This window comes from Nelumbo lutea, chromosome 6, assembly GCF_056320005.1.
Source record: "Nelumbo lutea isolate HS-2025 chromosome 6, American lotus-T2T, whole genome shotgun sequence".
Taxonomy (NCBI): domain Eukaryota; kingdom Viridiplantae; phylum Streptophyta; class Magnoliopsida; order Proteales; family Nelumbonaceae; genus Nelumbo; species Nelumbo lutea.
In genome coordinates this window covers 13,377,556-13,397,295 of record NC_142689.1, presented here as the reverse complement: position 1 = coordinate 13,397,295, position 19,740 = coordinate 13,377,556, and the positions used below count along the sequence as shown (strand labels likewise).

The window sequence follows — 19,740 nt, the reverse complement described above, 5'->3', positions numbered from 1 at the left end:
AATAAAACCTTTTTGACAGTTATTAGCAAAATTTATATTCATCTATCTTAAATAGTTGTTTCTTCTTCCTGTGTATCCATGCATATTCAAATCTTTTCATCGTATCCAAAATGTATCCAGATGCATATCCTGAAATTACCTTGTCTATATGCTTTGCAATACCGATATTTTGAACCTCAGCCATTGCTAATATTTATCTTACAGCATAATAGAGAGATCTACCATTGATATTAAAAATAACGGTTCACCTATTAAATGCTACCAGTATAATTAAAAGATCCTTCTTACTTCTTAACAGGAAAAATATACAGAGATGGCCAAAACATCATGTGCAGATCTCTGCTGGGGATCAAAGAAGTGATCGATAAGATCTCATTTTTTAAGATGAAAATGCAACTTAGACCATTTTTTATGCAGGTTAGGCTTTATCACATCACCTTAAACTGTACATGTAAGCAGATGAAAACCTTCTAAAGGAAGAGAGTTTAACATCAATAACTTCATTCTTTGTCAGGACTACCATCTTCATCTTCATTGTCTTCTTCTTTACCATTTTCCTTGCATTCTTCATTTCCATTTTGAGCCGCTGCTGCTTCTTCCATTTTCCTTTTCTTATTGGCTTCCTTTGCCTTTGCCGTTACAGCCTTCTTTCCAGCATTTTTTCGTCTAAAAACTGGAAAGAAATCAAGAATAATATCCAGATTAATCAAAATTTTCTCCAAATACAAATCTTGGTATAACAAGTAGCATAAGAAAAAGGGGTAATACCAGCTAGAGTGAGAGAGGGAGAGAGAGAGCATTGACAGACAGCATGTTTTCATGTCTCAAAAGTCTGTTTCTTGTTCCGAAGACACCCACTATGACAAAACAAGTATATACTGATATACACACATAATATGTAATCCAAGGAAGAAAAAAGGAGAAAAGAGAAGGAAGAAGAGAATTGAAAAGGCCAAAAAATCAAGCTAGCAACGCCTCTATTTATACCTAGGGTGGCAGCTTTACAATAAAATAAAGATAAGAAAAGATAAAAAGCCTTTACAAGCTACGTACCAACAAAACTACAACATATATATGGGGAATATTAAGTTAATGTCCACCTGCAAGTAAACTATATTTTATTTTACTAGAAGGAACACATTATTTTTTTCTGCTAACACCTGGTAAAATATGATTACTTGCAGCCTTGGAGGTGACAAACTTATCATTAATAACAAGGTTCAAAACTTCGATACAGTACGCCCTGTATCAGGCATATTGTATCGTATCTCTTGAAGGCCAATGCGTCTGTTTTAAGGGGCTTAAGAAAACCTTTTATTTTATAATAAAATAACATATAAATGAGGCTCTCTCTCTGAAATTTTGAAAAATAAAAACTAAAAGAAAATAAAAAGCACATCACATAGTCCAAAGTATCAATACACCCCTTCTGACATATCAGGGTGTATCGATATTCTGAACCTTGATTAATAAGAGCAAATGAAGGCCAACCACAATTGGGTAGCTTGAGTGGCAAACAAGGTTTGTGTTTCTTGTCTCTCTATAAATAGTTTTCTCTTTCCTTTTGAAGTTAATGAAGCTGGGTCTGTTTACAATTGTAAAGAGACTGGGCCGAATGGGCCCTAACAGCCTCTTGTGTGATATCCTTTTTTATCTTTTATTTTATGTTGATGGACCTCACTTAATGGGCCTGTTATTTATTCTTGTTTTATTTTCTTTGTGTAATTGCCAAGCCGGCCGCCCACCTAAGGGCATACTTGTCATCATTAATTTTTGGAGATTAATAAATAGGGTTAGGGTAGAAGGGTGGATTATTCGATTCCTTCTTCTCTTACCTCTTCTCTTCGACATACACAGCTCTTGCACTATTATTCAGCTCTGATTTGTTCTATTAAGCACTGTTTTTAAATCTGATATTAGAGGACTGATTTACATCTTGGTATCAGAGCGGGTTCAGTTCCTCTTTCTTCTTTTTCTTTGTTCCTGTACACTCTAAAATCAAGAGTGTATGGAGAGATAGGTTCTCTATAGTATAGAGAATCACTTGCCTAGTTGGTAGAAGGGTTTCGAGAATTTAGTTCTGGCCAGATTTTGCCAAGAAGTGATGCTGTTTTGCTGCTGCCCAAAACCCTAGCCGACTAGAGATTTTCGAGTTACCAGGAAAGGTGAAGCTTGGGTGTGGCGCTCTATGCTTGGAAGGTGTCTTGTGACTGCTAAATGAGGGCGGTTCAGGTTTGGAAGAGTTTGGGTTACTCTGGTAGGTGCGACAGTGTCTTCTCTCTCCCGCCCATCTACTGGACGGAGCAAAACCCTAGTTTTTCAAGCACCCAAGTTATGGTTTGACTTCAAGTAAGTTTACATAGTCAAAATTTTCTGTTCTTTGATTTTCGTTTGAGTAGTGGAGACATACAGAAGTGAGTTCAAGCAGGTGCCAGCTTCTGGACCTGCCCCAGTAGATTCTGTTTTGACGGGTGTTACCACAATTAAGCTAGATGGGACGGACTATCTTGCTTGGGCACAGTCTATAAAAATTTATGTTTGTAGTAGAGGAAAACTCGGGTATCTTACAGGCAGTAAGGTGAAACCCGAAGAAACAGATCCTGAATTTGAGAGATGGATGCAAGAGAACTATACCGTTATAGGATGGTTAGTTAACTCTATGCAACCTCATATAAGCCAACACTATCTCTGGATGTCTACTGCTAAGGAGATATGGGACAATGTAACTGAGACTTATTCACAGAAACTGAATGTAGCCCGAGCATATAAATTGAAAAGTGATGTGAAGAACCTGAGACAGGGGGAGAAGAGTGTAGCAATCTACTACTCTATGCTAAAATCCCTATGGCGGGAAATTGATGTTATGGAAACTGTGGTATGGGAGAGTAAAAAGGATGCTGAAATGTACAAAAAATTGGTGGAGAGAAATAGGGTGTTCGAGTTTCTCACTGGACTCAACCCTGAATTTGATATTATCAGACAGAATATTTTGGCCAGAGATGAGATTACTCTATCACAGGCATATGCCATGATAAGTAGTGAGGATAGTAGACGACAGGTTAAGTTGTAGAGTCCACATACAGAACACCTTGCACATGCGGGAATGAAATCTAAGGGGCCTACTGAAAAAAGGGAGCAGGTGTGTGAATATTGCAAGAAACCACGACATACCAAGGATACCTGCTGGAAACTTCATCCTGGACTACTCCCTGAGAGGTTTAAGAACAACCCTAAGAAGGGCAGTCAAGTGGGAAAACCCAAGACTGCTAATGCTGCTACAGTACCTGAAGGGGGAAGTAAAGGGAGTGAGGAAAAATCAACCATTGAGCAGTTGGCCACAATGAAATTAGACTTTGAGAAGTATGGGAGGCTCCTAAATCACTTGGAAGCTACAGTTTCTTCTGCCCACCCGTCCAATAGTGCATCCTCTTCATCGGCTTTTGCTCACTTAGGTACATATGCCTCAGCAAATCATGCTTCAGTCTAAGGTAATCATAAAATCCCTTGGATTATAGATTCCAGTGCATCAGACCATATGACCAGCCTATCTAACCTTTTTTGTTCATATCATCTCCTCTCTAGGAAAGAGAAAATATCCCTTGCCGATGGGTCACTTGCTCCTATCTCTGGTAAAGGAGATATAAAGACCTCTGACACCTTGTTCCTATCTTCTGTTCTCCATGTTCCTAAGCTTAACACAAACCTTTTATCTGTTAGTAGCTTACCAAAGTCCATGAATTGCAGCATAACCTTCTTTCCCACTCATTGTGTTTTTCAGGACCTGCAGTCTCAAAGGACGATTGGGAGTGGCCATGAGGCGAACGGGATATACCTGATGGACACACCAGATCAAGCCTTTGGTCCACCTCATGGAGTTGCTTTCGAGTCAGTTGTGTCAGTCTGTTAACAAAATTTTGTTATGTCATTTTCGGTTCGGTCATTTGTCTTTTTCTACTTTAAGTCATCTGTTCCCAGATATATTTAAAGGAGTGTCCTTATCTAGTCTTCATTGTGAGTCATGTGAGCTGGCAAAGAATTGTAGACATTCCCATTCAATCAGTAATAAAAGATCCCTTTCTCCTTTCCATATTATTCACTCTGATGTGTGGGGGCCATATCACATGCCAACCATGGGGGGCTATAGGCATTTTATCCTTTTTATTGATGATTATTCTCGTTATACTTGGATTTATCTCATGAAATCCCGGGATGAAGTACCCACTATTGTGAAAAATTTTCATGAACTCATCCTCACCCAATTTAATACTCGTATCAAAATATTCCATTTTGACAATGCTAAGGAGTATTTTGAGAGAACCCTCTCCACCTACCTTGAAACCTTTGGGGTTATTCATTAAAGTTTTTGTTCCTACACTCCACAACAAAACGGGGTGGCGGAAAGAAAGAACAGACATGTGATACCCATGTCTGTACCGGAAGCATTATCTCAACCTGAATGGAGGGATGTTGTGATGACTGAACTTGAAGCATTACATAAGAACCATACCTGGGATATTGTGGACTTGCCGAAAGGGAAGGAACCAATGGGGTGTAAATGGGTGTTTACCATTAAATATCACTCTAATGGCTCGATTGAAAGGTATAAGGCTAGGTTGGTTGCCAAGGGTTACACCCAAATGTATGGCATTGACTATCTTGAGACATTTGCTCATGTGGCTAAGATGACTTCAATCAGGGTTTTACTTTCTCTAGCAGCTACTTTTGACTGGCCCCTACACCAGTTTGACGTTAGAAATGCCTTATTGAATGGAGACTTGCATGAAGAGGTCTATATGTCTCTACCTCCGAGAGTGTATGGGAAAGAAATGAAAGCCAAGGTGTGTAAACTACACAAATCTATTTATGGTCTCAAACAATCTCCTCGGGCTTGGTTTGAGAGATTTTGGGCTGCTCTTGTCTCATTTGGCTACATTCAAACACAATCTAATCATACATTGTTCTTGAAGAGAAATGACTCTCTGGTGACCTTCTTGATTGTTTATGTTGTTGACATTGTGGTCACGGGTAATGACATTGAAGAGGCTAGTAAACTAAAAGGATTTCTCAACTCTGAATTTGAAATCAAAGATTTGAGAGATCTTCGGTATTTCTTGGGCATTGAAGTTGCTCGGTCTAAGGATGGTATCTTTATATCTCAGCACAAATATGTCATTGATCTTCTTGCTGAAACTGGTAAACTTGGAGTTAAACCTATCTCCACTCCCATTGGTCATAATCATAAGCTTTCAACCACAGATGGTAAACCTTTGTCTGATAAGGGAGTGTTTCAGAGACTGCTTGGGAAGTTGTTGTATCTTTGCATGACTCAGCTAGATATTTCTTATGCAGTAAGTGTTATTAGTCAGTTCATGCATTCGCCTAAAGATACTCATCTTGTTGCTACAGAAAGGGTCCTATGCTACTTGAAAGGTACTCCAGGGAAATGTATTCTATTTGCTAAGCATAGTCACATGAAGCTAGAGGCCTTTACTGATGTAGATTGGGTAGGATGTGTGGATGACAGGAGGCCCACCTCTGGTTATTGTGCTTTGGTGCCTGGAAATATTGTCTTGGAGAAGTAAGAAACAATCAGTGGTTGCTAGATCCTCAGCTGAAGCAGAATACAGGGCTATGACTCATGGTGTATCAGAACTACTAGGGCTACGATCTCTATTAGAGGAATTGGGGGTGGACTACGAGAAACCAATGATGCTCTATTGTGACAATCAAGCTGCTATCAACATTGCACATAATCCTGTTCAACATGACAGAACTAAGCACATTGAGGTTGATAGGCATTTCATAAGGGAAAGAGTCTCTTCAGGGGAAGTTTGTTTGCCATTTATCACACCAGAAGAGCAACTGGCAGATATCTTGACCAAGGGAGTTCCAAAAGGGAAACTGACACACTATATAAGCAAGTTGGGCATGATTGACATCTATTCTCAGCTTGAGGGGGAGTGTAAAGACATTGGACCGAATGGGCCCTAACAACCTCTTGTGTGATATCATTTTTTATCTTTTATTTTATGTTGATGGGCCTGTTATTTATTCTTGTTTTATTTTCTTTATGTAATTGCCAAGTTGGCCGCCCACTTAAGGGCATACTTGTCATTATTAATTTTTGGAGATTAATAAATAGGGTTAGGGTAGAAGGGTGGATTATTCGACTCCTTCTCTTACCTCTTCTCTTCGACATACACAGCTCTTGCACTATTATTCAGCTCTGATTTGTTCTGTTAATCACTGTTTTTAAATCTGATATTAGAGGACTGATTTACATCTACAATTCTTGGAGTTCATGCATCGAATCCTCTTTTGGACTCGTTATGGAGAAGCATGGGAGGGCCCTAATGAGAAGATTCATTTGGCAGCTTGGAACTCTATTTGTGGTTTCTAAGGACTGTGGTGGAGTTGGTGCTAGGAGTCTAAGGGGGGTGAATGATGCTTTGCCCTATAAGTGCCTATGGAGGTTTGGTGAGTAGGACAAGCACTTGTGGTGACAAGTCATTGAGTGCAAGTATGGGAGCTCTCCATTGGGTTGGGTCACCCTTCCATCTCATCAATCCTGTGGTACTAGTGTGTGGAAAAGTACATTTGCTTGCCTTCCTCATTTTTAAAGGCATATTAAATTCGAAGTAGGGGGAGGGAAGTAGAATCTTATTTGCCAAGGCCTTGCTGACATTGTTTTCTATTGCCTCTAATAGAGATAGTGTTGTGAGAGAGTTCATGAGGTTGTGAATGGTCAACTAATATGGGTGTCCAGATCCTAGAGGAATTTAAACAACTGGAAGATGGATGTACTTCAAAATCTGTTGGGTAAACTGCAGGAGGCACAAATTAATCCTAGTTCTATAGGTTAGAATGTTAACATGTGAAAAAATGGAAAATTCACCACTAAGTCTTGTTATGCAGCATTGACTGGGCAAGAGTTTAAGTGGATTCGTCTTGGATTTGGAAGGCTCAAGTTCCTTCAAAAATCATATTTTTCTTATGGCTAGCAACAAAAGGAAAAGTTCAAATTGTGGATGTTTTGCTGCAACAAGGTTTGAGCTTTGATGACATTTGCAGCATGTGTGGTTCAGCACCTGAATCTGTAAATCATCTGTTAATACACTATCCGTTCACCTATCAGATGGTATCACTTCTTTAGGCTGTTCACATCCAGTGGGTCTTACCCTTATTAGTAGCTGACCTGTTATCTTCTTGAAAGAATGGCTCCTTCTCAGCTAAAGGATGATTCCTTTGGAGCTGTCTGTCCTTAGCAATATGTTCGGCAATATGGAAAGAATGGAACCATAGAATCTTTGAATCTTTTTTGTGGAGAGGACTATTCAGAGCTGGGTCGGTTGCTTGAATCTTTTTGTGGGAGGTACCAGCTAGTTCATTCTCTGATAATTGGATATCTATTATTTTTTGAACATTTTATACAGTTCTACAACTCATAATATTGCTTCCTCCCCCATAAGGATGAGGCGGCTTCATCCTCGTAAACAACTGAAGATCTAGCAGCCACAAGTTCCAGAGGTAAAACAAAGACAAAGAAATCGGTGCTGCCTTGGTAGTATGACAAGTAGAAGATCACGAAAGTTAGGAAGAAGATGAGGGCTCCCCGCTGGAGGTACAAATATACTTGCTGATTTCCAGATATTGTAAGTGTTGCTTATTGAGGTCGGATGATGCGGAATGTACATCACACCTTTGATTTGGTGCCAGGAGTGGCATTGCCAAATTACCTGCTTTTGTCCCTTTTTTATCTCTTTCTGAAACTTTTAGAAACTGTCCTTTACAATGCTTATCATTGTTGTCATTCACTGCAGTATGTTATTCACCCAATGTCATCCTACAATTTTGTCACCTTATAACAGAACTTGCATATGACAGCATTGTGACCTTAAATTGCAGTATTTAAAACTGGATCTCTTGGTCTGTTCTTAAGAAAGCTATTTCCCCTCAAGGAGTTCCAAGTCTTGTTATGTTGCTTGCAATGAAGTTAAAGGAACAAGTGATATACTAAAAGGATATGCCCCTAGGAGACGATCCGAGGGAAAGCAGGTTTTGGAATCCAATAGTAGAGAACTGTTCTAAGAGATTGGGAGCATGGAAGAGAAATTATATTTATTTTGGGGGTAGAATTACCTTAATAAACACCTTAGCAAACTTGCCAATTTATTACTTGTCAGTCTTTAAAATGCTGTAGAGGGATGTCCAAAAATTAGAAAAACTAATGAGATACTTCTTGTCGGAGCCTGGTGAATGAAGGATCACTTGATTAAATGGGAGTTAGTGTGCAAAAGCAAAGAGCAGGGGGGCTTAGGGATTGGTAATTTAGGGAAGAAGAATTTATCCCTACTAGGTAAATGGCTCTAGAGATAGACTTTGGAAAGGGGGAGACTTTGGCAAGAAGTTATTGGTAGTATTCATGGAAGTGCAAGCAGTGGCTAGGACATTGGGATCTCTTTGAGGCTACTTTGGCTTCTACATGGAAGTCAATTTGTGGAGTGCTTCCTTAGTTTCTAAGCCTTATTAGGTATAATGTCTACTCTAGAGACAAAGCTCTCTGTTGGGAGGGAGGGCCTTTGGATAGGCAACTCAACCCTTAAAGATCTCTTTGTTCAAAAAGAACTTGTCCACCGGTTTGTGTCCTCGTCGTCATTGATTGGAGTCAGTTGGAACTTGGGTTTAAGGAGAGATTTGAGAGACCATGAGCTTGGTAGTGCAATTCGCTCCTACAACTCCTTAATTTTGTCTTTCTGGACTTTTCTAAACTAGATATCCGGGTTTAGATTCCACACCCTAAGGAAGTTTTTCTTTACTTGTGCCTCTTTTTTCTTCTCCATGTGCTCTTCCCCTACCTCTCGGCCCTATCCTGTGAAAGAATTTTGGCCCAAATCCATTCCTCCCACGATAAGGGCTTTGTGCTAAGAAGTCTTTCATGGAAAAATAAACAATTTGGATGTCCTATAGTAAAAAAGGCCTAACTTGTGTATTTCTCCACATTGATGTATCCTTTGCAAAGCAAATGGAGAATGCTGTTACATATTCTAATCTCATGCCCCTTTGTTGTAGGTATATGGGAAAAGATTTTTGGTCTTTTTGGTATTAGGTGGAGTGTGCCCCTTCAGGTGGATAATCATTTTGACCCTATGACCTTCAGTTGGCCAAAGAAAAGAGGTAGATTTATGTAGAATGTGCTTGGGCTGCATTGATTTGGACAGCTTGGGAGGAAAGGAACAACAGAATTTTCAATGGTATAGAAAGAAATGAGGTGGCTGTGTGGGAATGTGTTTTAAGTAGAGCCGTTCATTGGAATAAATCATTAGACCTTTTCTCAGACTTCTCCTTTGATGATATTTGGCGAAATTAGGAAGCAATAGCAAGAAGTTCTGTTAGGAAGGATAAACTGGTTGTAGCCTAGACTCCTTTGGGAGAAGGTTTTGTTAAACTAAGTTTTGATGGCAGCTGTCTTCGAAATGCAGGGCTGGCTGACATTGGAGGAGTATTTATAAATTCTGATGGACACATTTTTGCTGTACTTTAAGGCCCTGTTTGAGGGGGTTCGGTTTATGTTGAATTCAAAGCAGTATTGCAAGGACTACAAATTGCCAAAGACTTCAACTATGATAGATTGGTAATTGAAGGTTACTTCAAATTGGTACTAGGGTGGTTGCGGGAACCAGAAAAAGTGGTTTGGAGATACGGGGCTTTTATGAAAAGACTTAAATGGCTAATTAGAGATATGGTAACCATTATTCAATGGGAAAGGTGATCAGCAAATGGATTAGCTGTGTTTTTTTTTTTTTTTTTTTTTTTTGCAGAACAGGGGGTGCATAAGTTAGTGGCTCAATTTTAATTCAGTTCATGTAAAGGGGGCTGCATCTCATGCCTCTGTTTAAATGCTGTCATTGTAACACCTTTCAAAATGCTACATAACTAATTTGCATGTTGTGCCACTTCTAAGTTTTTTAAACAAAGTAGTTAGTAAATTTGCTTAAACATGGTTCTAGCATGCTACATTTGAAAGTGATAACAAAGGAATTTATTTGTTCAGAAAATACAAGTAATATAGTATACAGCTTAAATATGATAAAAATCAGAAAGGAATAATGGCATGAACCAAAAGGATGGTCAGGATAAAGAAATTTACAAACCATCTAAAGAGGCTTGCAGTGGTCCAATGAACTCAGGAAATTCAATTTCTTCAAGAGCTTTGAAAACATCATCAGCATTGATTGTTTGTCTCTTTGATTCTCTACATATGTCATTTGCACTGCAAGGGAACATTATTCAATGAAAGTTAGCACTATTGCAAACTAAAGAGAGGAAATCAGTTAAATATTAAGAACTAACTAATTTAACAATAAGAGAAGTTGCAAAAGAAAAAAAAATAAATGAAAGGAAACAGTATAAGAAGAAAGAATGGCTTCAAGTCTCCACATTTTCATATGCAAATGGCATTGCCAAACATATTATGGATATGCCCAGAAACATTTATGGGTCACACATATAAGATTTTCAAGTTTCAAAATCAACCCACTAGATGGACATAGCCACCATCCTTCTCCAAGGGAATTGCCCAAAACATTTTTCCCTAATATCCTTTTCTTCTTAATATTATATGAAATAATGTAATAGGTTAGTTGTAAGCTTCATCCAATGGGTTTTCTTTTAAGCTAGGACTGACAAATGCACAAAAGAGACACACTGCTATTTTTTATCTTTTTTCTATTATTAACAATGAAAATAGAAAATTTATTAACAATGAAGAAGAAACTCCTCCATTCAGGAAAGGTTCAAATACAGGGAACCATATACAGCATATAACCAATGCAAACTAAGTTCAAGTCACAAGTAAAACAGGAGTGTGTGTGTGTGTGTGTGTGTGTGTGAGAGAGAGAGAGAGAGAGAGAGAGAGATTAGCCCCTTTTTGCATCCCTGGACCTAGAGTCCCCGCCAGTAATTCCACCCTCCCAATTGCTTCTCTTGCAAACAAATTAATACTCTTATCCTATCCAGGTATCCACCTGATTGAGTTGTTCAAACTAGATGCATACTTTCGCCTCTCTATTTTTTTTTTTTTTTATGATCAGTAAAAACTTTCGCCTCATTAAATAGGAACATGAGAGTGAAAGACCCAATGAACAGACCAGCTGTTGACCTTGTAAAAGCACAAGAAGCCCAGCCCTACGTGATGTGTCCTCCCCAACTGGAGTTGAGATTCTCAAGATGACACTTTTGATACCATCTTTGAATAGACTGATGGATTTCATCTAAGTTAACCCACACTTAACTAGAGGCCTATGGCTTTTAAAGATTCTAATCATACTATAACAGACCATAAATTATCCTTCTTATACAGTTATATACAGAATTTACAAGCAAACGTATTAAAATTTCGTAGTCCATTACACAAACGGAAAAGGGGAAATTGGCTATAGGATGGGTGGAGTACCATGTTTGATAAAATTCTCAAATAAAAACCAAGAAAAGAATTCAACCACCAATTACAAAGTCTTCCTTAGCATTCAAATATTGAAACATTACAACAAGACAGGTACCTTTCATATAAGTTCAGTCGGAAGGATAAACCAGAAATAATAATACCATAAAAATAAATACTTCACATCTTTAAATCGAAGCCATTAGGAATCAGCCCAAACAAAAAAAAAAAAGCATGACATATGCTAACGATTTCCCAAATAACAGTCACAAATCCATCCCCAATAACGAAATCTGCTCCTAATAATCTGAAATGAAGATACAATTGAAAATTGACACAAATGAAATGCCGCCCGAAATAAACGCTAATTCAGGAAACCCTAAAAAAAATCAGGAAAAGACAATTTCCCCGACATATATATATATATATTTCACGAGCGTTGATTTTAACTGGAACCCCAGCTCAGAAGTAATCGCGGAGAAAGAGTGAGAGGGGGAAAAGATTTGAAATAAAATATTACGTAGCAGAGAGGTAGTGAATGAAGATCCTGGCACTCTCGGAGAAAGCGAGGAGAGCATCCTTGTGGACATTGATTTCGTCTTGATCGGAAGAACGAGAGAGTTTATCCTTCACAACTCTGCGCACGATAGCCTTCGGCAGCTCTTCGACCTCTGATGCAGCTTTCGCCATCTTTTGCTCTCTGCTCCAATACACCAAAATCAAATGCTCTTTCCTTCCTTCAAGACCTAAACTAAACTGCTGCCTAGCGCCAGTGCTGTGCCTGCTGGATGGAGTGTTTTCCCGCTCAATTTTGGGCTTTCCCTGAGTTTACTTTTGTTGTTTCAGGCTTTCAGCGCAGCGCTACATTTCTGCCCTGTCCGGAAATTTCGGGCATGGGCCTAGGTGGGCTAGTAATCCAAAAACATCTTCGTGTCGTTTTCCATGTGGCAATTTTGCAATTGATAAACTCATGCCACCTGGCATATAGAGAAAGTAAATGGTTAGAGCTACAGTACACTTCTAGTCTTTGTTTTAGGAAATTAGAGTTCTCAACTTCTCATGCTAAGATGTTCTTTTAGTTAATTAATTAATAATTAGTGTCTGCAGTCTGCAGTAAGTTATGTAATAAACATTCTACTGAGTAACCATTCTGCCAATCATAGTCATCTTTTTGATGGCTAAGATTGCAAATTCCTTCTATTGTTTTTCATTCTTTTCATGAAGTAAGTAGTTTCAAGGGTTGAGGCGGAGCGCACATGATGCCCATTGTACATACAAAAATACTTATATACGTAAATGCAAGATTATATGATATTTATACATATAAAATATTAAGTTGGATTCAGATTGACAAGGCCTCAATCTCAACCGAACCTGAAGAAGCTAAGCGAGGTTCATAAACCGAACCTGACTTTTCAAGCAGGGTTGAAGTTGGGTTTGGGGTAACCCGGCCCAAGTTGTAGCCCTATCCCTAGCTTCCACATTCAGGGAAAAGAGTATATAGTTCAGAGAGAGATGTTTGAATTATAAAAAAAAATGGTAAAAATAAAGAGGAAATATATGATAAAAGAGTAGCAGCAAGTTGCAGCTACACTAAGGGGGGGTATTTGGCAACAAAACAAAAACAACTGCTACATTAACAAAATCATTGTATTTTTGCTTTGAAAAACAAAATCATACACGTTGAGAAATGCACACTAAAAGATTGAGTAAATAGGGTTGTTGAGTGTTCCAGGGCTAGAGAACCACAAGATATGTGGTCATAAAACCAAAACCGTGCCTCGTAATATCAATAACACCACAAAAAATTGAAAACCGACCCCCATCCAAAAACCTCCTTTGAGCAGTTATCAAGCGCCATCTTAACAAAATTCAAAAACATTTGAGCCACAATATCACTTTTCCGTTACTGAAGATGGAAAGAAGCATATCTCTTTGGAATACGTGGATTGTGGCTTGTGGGCTGAAATTGATTTTACTTTCAACTTAAGCCACTAAAACCATTTCTGATCGAAACACGGCCTAACAATTTCAAACTCATTACCTTTAAAATGCCTCAAAAATTTCTCCTCCAATCATTAAATAAATTATTTCTAAAACAAAGAACAATATAACATCATAAGGTATATAATCCTGTAAAACCCATTCACATCCGTCCCTTCAATAGAAACCCTGAGCTCCTGCCACCATTAAGATCTTTTATAATATCTACTTTGTTTTTTGTGATCTCATGTTTCTCATCTTTTACCCACCTGCATTAAATGAGCCTTTTGCCCTAAAGATTATGCTGCATTTGGCATTCTTATTTTAACAGTAAAAAGGAGGTAAGTCCTTAAAATAAGGAATGCCAAATGCAACATTAGTCATGGGAACATACATAACTCACTTGGTGGGTATTTTTCTTTTTATTTTTTAATCCAAAATTACATGAAAGCAGCTATACCTGAAAATGTAGAGTTTTTCAGTTTCGCAACCTGAAGTAAGAAAGTGTTACACCACCAAAAAAAAAAAAAAGTGTTCTGCTCATGCAAGAAATAAATAAATAAAAAAAAAAAACAGAAAGCCAAGTTAATTTTTTGCATCCTCTTCCTTCATCTTCTTTTCCCACCTGCGCTTCTTGTAATCCAATAACATTTCTGGCATTTTCTTCATCAACTCAGCTGTATTTGCTCTCTTTTCTGCAGATACTCTGTCACACTTATGCCCTTTCCTCTTGTTCCTCATCTCTTTCCTCTCTGGGTCATATGGCCAATCCTCTCCAGCTAGGAGGACTTCTTTGCGGAGACGTGCCCTACGGCGAGCACTAATACCAAGCGGCTTCCATGCCCCCAACTCCCAGTAACCCCAAACACCCTTAGAGAGTTCATCTTTGTATTTTGCCAACTTTTCTCGCCATGGGTACTGATACTCACTTACCATCTTCACCACAGATTTTGCTGATTTGCCTGCCATCACCTTACCCGTAAACCTGAAGATTCTACATCGGTCCATAAATGAGAGAGAGTAAATAACCTTTATTGTCAAAGGATAAATCAAAACTATAATAGCCGAGAGCATAGAAAATAATGAATTCAATTCACCAAAGGTTAAACTATAAGAAATAATCACAAGGGTAGATGAGAAGAATTGACATCAGAAAACTAGGCATTTCATATTATTATGATCAGATCAGAAGAAGCAAGTTAAATAAATTATAATAACGTAACTCGACACTCGTTTAAATCATCAATCCCAACTCATATTTGTTTCATACGTCTTTGGGGCTCCTCAGAGGTTTGGTTCATTTTCCAAAGAGCTCTGGATGGATTCAGTCGGATATACACTTTCATCAGAGTCAGATGATAAAAGGAAGTTGCTTGATCAAGTAAACAAAAGAAATTTCTTGAACCAAGGAGCAGCAAAGCTTTCAAGGTTTTTTTTTTTGTTATTTTGTTTTGTTTTGTTTTTTTTTTTTTTTTTTTGTTTTTTGAGAAAGAAGAACAAAACCACAAAAGTTAAGTCTGCATAACCAGGAGTTGTACAGTGCCCAAGTCAATCTGTACATCTTCTATTCTGTCTATTCTGTGTGAAGAGAGGCAGAGTCAAAAAAAAAAAAAAAAAAAGAAAAAGAAAAAGAAAACAGCTAAATGGCCTGCTCCTGAAAAGTTTGTATTCCTACCCAAGAATACAACCTACCCCAAAAACCTTCTGGCAAGATTTCTTCAGTATTAAATTTATTTTCAAACAATCTCTTGTTTCTTTCCACCCAAAGTGTCCAAACTACTAAGGCTGGTCCTACCCCTCAAACAAACCTTGCCTTCTTTTGATAGACTATTCAGCTACCAACCCCATAACAATGCCATCAAACTTTCTGGACTAGGCCAAGTTTGGGTGAGGAAACAAATCTATTAAAAGAATGGGGTCAAGTAAAATATGTTTTTACGTGCTGATTAAAAAAAATGTTGATAAAATCTATTAATGCATATCTGATTGATCTTTTACTGTACTGTATTTACTTAACTTATATTTTTCTTGCCTGGTTCTTTGTTTTTTGTTCCAACTTCCAACTTGTATATATGTTAGTTGTAAACAGATTTACTAACTATGGTTAGGTTTGGATTACAATGTGTTGCACTTTACCTACAGTATTCACATCCTCAGCTACCACTCTACTGCAACTGTTCTTATCTGCTACATGAAAATGAAAAAACTATAGTGACTTTATTATAACATGCGCGTATAGGTAGTAATAAAAACCTTAATATTGATCTGGGATGATACCCATCCCGTTTCTCTCCTTAAGAGGTCTATAGGGCTCGGTTTATTCTCCTCAAAGTCAGTGGTGAAGCTAGCTTATGCTCAGTAAACTAGCAGGTTTTTTTGTCTTTCATTATGAGTACTAGAATGGGAATGGCTATGGCCATGGCTGTGGATATTGCAAATCAATATTCATAGCATCAATGGCACCAATGCATGGCCTTGTTTATAGAATATCATGATATATAATCTTTTTTTATAATAAGCAACGGAACTTTATTCAATCAAGGCAACAAAACCATCTCACAAAACACAAAAACAACCCATTTTCAAACCACAACAACCATAAGATAGATGTTTTGCAGAAACACTTAAAGATTTTCCTCCTGCCGTTTTAGGCTTGCTTTCTATAGATCCTACAGATCGTGGAACTGCAGCTTCTGCTCTCAAGAGTGAGGTATGAGGTTCTTCAGAATGTGGGCCTACAAAGTAGAAGTCAATCTATGCTTTTACCAAGGTTCTAAATATCGACACGGGCCAATATGCCGGTAGGGCTTATTGGCCTGTGTCTTTTTTTTTTTTTGGATCAATTGCTTATTGGCCTGTGTCAGTGCTTTTTTTTTATGTTTCACTTATTTTTTATTTTTTTTCGAAATTGGTTCAGAGGGGCCGGTTTAAGGCCCGGCTACCCTCTGAACCAGTGGCTGACCCAATACAACCCCTGTAGGGGCATATCGGGAAGCCACTGGCATGATACGTATCGGCCGATACGGGCTGATATGTGTCGATACTTTGAACCTTGGCTTTTACCCGCATCATGTTTTTCAGTTTTTTTCATTTGGTTTATTCTTTTAATTGTTGAGGTTTATTGATCTTCACCTATTAAGATAAGATGGGAAAGAATCATAACAAATAAGTTCATGCCAAAATAATAAAGCAATAGGCAGGTAATGCATTTCTCCTGAGCAGCAGGGGTGTTATTTTTGGACTGTAGGTAACCACAACTTGTTATTAGACTAACAAATACTGTTCAAACAAGAGGACAGGCAACAGTTTTTAAGTTAAAAGGATTGAATCCCATTCTATTACCAGAACAGAACATTGCAGTTCACATCCTGAATCAAATCCCTCCTCAACTTATTTAGTGTAGGATAACATTTGACAAAGGCAAAGGACATCTTGAAGCAGTGAAAAGATGTAATACTTCCAACAGTATTTTAATTGATAAAGCAATGATTAAAAAGACAGATTTGGAATGACACCATCAACCTTGTCCACATGGTAAACTAATAAAAGGACCATTATCCAATGGTGGTCCCAACTATCCAGAATGTTGGGAGGGGTGTAATGGATATGGACCTAACCTTTTGGCATTTTGTGCAGTTTGCACAAAGTGGTCATTCCCAGACTTGAACTCATTCTTTCATACTCATCGGCCCAAGATTTTACCATTGCACAAAACAATGGTCCCTTTGTCAAATGGATTAAAAGGACCTGCAGGAATTTCCACCAAATGACCTTTGATGGTTAGACATTCACATTCCTTACTTCTAAGCAGAGAATAGAGAAACCATACCACAAAGAACCACCAAACCAAGTTATATCAAGTGGTTTACCAGGAGAGATATCATTTAGCTTGGGAGAGGGATAGCTGGAAGCAATGGTCATCCCCACTGAAATTGGTAATTTGGTACTTGATGACCTTTATCTTGTTTAACCTTCCTATTTTGGTAATTGGTTCTGATATTGCCACCTCTGCAATGTGGAATTTTGTGTGTGAATTAATTATAAAGTGATAGACCTTTCTTCTATTTGTCTTTTTATATTTTTTTCCTGAGTGGAAATAGAGAAGAAAAATGGAATCCTTTGGGTATCCTCAAGCAAGGTTCAAAGTATTGACACATATCGGCCCATATCAGCTGATACGTATCGTTCCGGGACCTCTCCGATATGCCCCTACAGTGCGTGTATTGGGGGTCTGACCGGTTCAGGGGTGGACGAGCCCTAAACTGGCCACCCTGAACCTGTTTTGAAAAAAAAAAATTGAAAAAAAGGTATCGATATCGCCCAATACGCCCCTATCAGCGTATCGGGCGTATTGATATTTTGAACCTTGTCCTCAAGAACCATGTCTATATTATGTGAGTATATAAGTGTTTCATTCTGGACATGGCTACATATCAAACTAAGGTATACTTAAAATAAAAAATATATTAGAATAAAATGATAATGATATTAAAATAAGAAAACATAAAATTCTGAAGCATTAGCCATATCCCTACTCCTTGAGATTTGGATGTGAAACTTTCACTTCGTGGACTGATGGAAATCAAAGCAAAGTAAAGCATACAACAAACAATTCAGATATCCTACCCACATGCTGTACATTGGGAACATCTCCCCATGGATAGTAACATGCAGATACGGGAGATGTTCTCAATGTACAGCTGAGGCGTGGGTAGGTGTGGGTAGGGGTTCTTGTGGGTAGGATATCAGAATTGTATAACAAATGGCACCTAACAGTGAAACGACAGTGATGGAATCATTGAAGAAGAGTTCTATGAGCTTCCAACAACCTTTCGCTTGAGAATTTGGAAGGTAATTGAAAATAAACTAACAGTGTGTATATAAACTTAACAGACAATTCTAGAACAATCAACGATACATATTGGGCACTTTTAGGGATCTCCAAAGGAACAATCAGCGATAACAGAGTAAGGCATTATATATTCCATTTTGCAGTAAACGATCAAATTCAAGAATAAAAGGGTTTTGGCTCCAGATCGATGCTACTTAGGTTGCATGGACGAGACTCTATATTCCAAACAAACTACAAGACTCTAAAACAAAATTCAAATCATACCTTGATTAGTGCTATGTTAATAGTTACAGGAATGTGACTCTGCAATCAAAAATGGTGCCTCGGTGGTCTGGTCAGCTAAAGCGGAAAACATGGGAGAAAGGAAAAAAGTAAGAGAGAGAGAGAAATAGAGGAAGAATAAGAAGACGAAATGGGAGAGAGAAACCGGAGTGAACGACTTACCTCGCCGGAATACGGTTCAGTTCGGTTCTCCAGAATGCAGCCGGTGGAGGAGTGAGTGACGAGAGATTGTGGGAGGGAGGGTTGGAAAATTGGAATCTAGTAAGGAGAAGGATTTGTGAGGGGGTTGTTATTTGACCTTTTTTTTATTTATTTAATTTATGTTTTTTAATTCAGTTTTTTTATTCTTTTTATTTATAAAAAAAGTATTTAAATTTGCATTTTAAGGAAAAAAAGAGGGATTTGTGAAAATAGCGGGGCAAGGTGCTTATGGCTCCTTGGAACGCATAGATCTTAAAAAGTTACCCAAAATGAAAAAAAAAAAAACAATTGAACATCGAATTGCAAAGTTATGGCATCCGAAAGTTTGCATACATTGAATATGCAACTTGTGACCCCATGATCGAGTCGAACGGGTCATCAATCGAACCAGCTGGGTCAAATTATTCTTAACCAAATCAATAGTTTTTTACCATTTGATGGGTCTTGACTAAATCAAACCCAAAATCCTAGCTGGGTGAGGGTTCAAGTCGATCAGCCAAATCAACGCATTGAAAACATTGATTTTTAGTGATACACACTCCACTAGTAACCAAGTTCGGATGTCCTTACAAATTGCTCCTCACAGCACGTCCTAGTTATACATTGGGCATATCTCCCATGCTTGTATATTATTATTGATGGGAGATATTCTTAATACACACTGATTTATGCTGTGAGATTGGTGTGAGGAGTGATTTATAAGGAGCATACACGAACTCCTAATAAACCCCCTCTCCCTAAAGTTTTTTTTTAGGTTAATAAACGAGGATATCATTACAATAAAGAAAGAAGGCCCAAGGTCAATACATCAAAGTTACCAAGCGATGGCAAAAGCATGACGGGGATGGAGGAGCCATTCCCCTTTACAACACCTTTGAGAAATAAGAAAATGAGCAATAAAAATCAACTCCCTTGTTAAATAACAGAGAATAACAACATAAAAAAAAAGGCTAAGTTCTACCTTGATATCTAACGAAAAAGA

At 38.1% G+C, this 19,740-nt stretch overlaps 2 protein-coding genes across 8 annotated transcripts; both read right to left on the bottom strand.

The window, feature by feature from the left end:
• Nucleotides 1-267: 267 nt before the first annotated feature.
• NF-YB11 (nuclear factor Y, subunit B11) lies at nucleotides 268-12,443 on the bottom strand. Of its 2 annotated transcripts, XM_088949706.1 has the most exons (4): nucleotides 11,961-12,375; nucleotides 10,152-10,270; nucleotides 769-857; nucleotides 268-673 (listed from the first exon to the last, which is right to left on the bottom strand). In XM_088949706.1, exons 1-3 carry the CDS (start codon nucleotides 12,128-12,130, stop codon nucleotides 772-774), a joined length of 375 nt encoding a protein of 124 aa, XP_088805832.1. In that variant the 5' UTR covers nucleotides 12,131-12,375; the 3' UTR covers nucleotides 268-673; nucleotides 769-771. The 2 variants fall into 2 exon arrangements, with proteins under 2 accessions (XP_088805832.1, XP_088805831.1); XM_088949705.1 differs by lacking the exon at nucleotides 769-857 and having other exon boundaries at nucleotides 11,961-12,443.
• A 1,437-nt stretch (nucleotides 12,444-13,880) lies between these two features.
• On the bottom strand, nucleotides 13,881-18,854 carry LOC148847440 (uncharacterized). Of its 6 annotated transcripts, none has more exons than XR_016100749.1 (3): nucleotides 17,293-17,431; nucleotides 17,041-17,170; nucleotides 13,881-14,417 (listed from the first exon to the last, which is right to left on the bottom strand). XR_016100749.1 is itself a non-coding variant. In XM_088949700.1 (3 exons), exon 3 carries the CDS (start codon nucleotides 14,390-14,392, stop codon nucleotides 14,009-14,011), a length of 384 nt encoding a protein of 127 aa, XP_088805826.1. In that variant the 5' UTR covers nucleotides 14,393-14,417; nucleotides 18,540-18,614; nucleotides 18,720-18,854; the 3' UTR covers nucleotides 13,881-14,008. The 6 variants fall into 6 exon arrangements, 5 of the variants coding, with proteins under 5 accessions (XP_088805826.1, XP_088805827.1, XP_088805829.1 ...); XM_088949700.1 differs by lacking the exons at nucleotides 17,041-17,170; nucleotides 17,293-17,431 and adding exons at nucleotides 18,540-18,614; nucleotides 18,720-18,854; XM_088949701.1 differs by lacking the exons at nucleotides 17,041-17,170; nucleotides 17,293-17,431 and adding exons at nucleotides 18,540-18,614; nucleotides 18,720-18,854 and having other exon boundaries at nucleotides 13,881-14,408.
• Nucleotides 18,855-19,740: the final 886 nt, after the last annotated feature.

Bases quoted from the DNA above. Each gene is read 5' to 3' on its own strand.
- NF-YB11 (XM_088949705.1), bottom strand. From the start codon at position 12,130: ATGGCGAAAGCTGCATCAGAGGTCGAAGAGCTGCCGAAGGCTATCGTG. The intron at 10,271-11,960 runs GTAATATTTTAT...GTTCCCTTGCAG, and splicing joins ATTCACTACCTCTCTGCTAC to TGCAAATGACATATGTAGAG. The intron at 674-10,151 runs GTTTGTAAATTT...ATTTCTTTCCAG, and splicing joins ACTGCAAGCCTCTTTAGATG to TTTTTAGACGAAAAAATGCT.
- LOC148847440 (XM_088949700.1), bottom strand. From the start codon at position 14,392: ATGGCAGGCAAATCAGCAAAATCTGTGGTGAAGATGGTAAGTGAGTAT.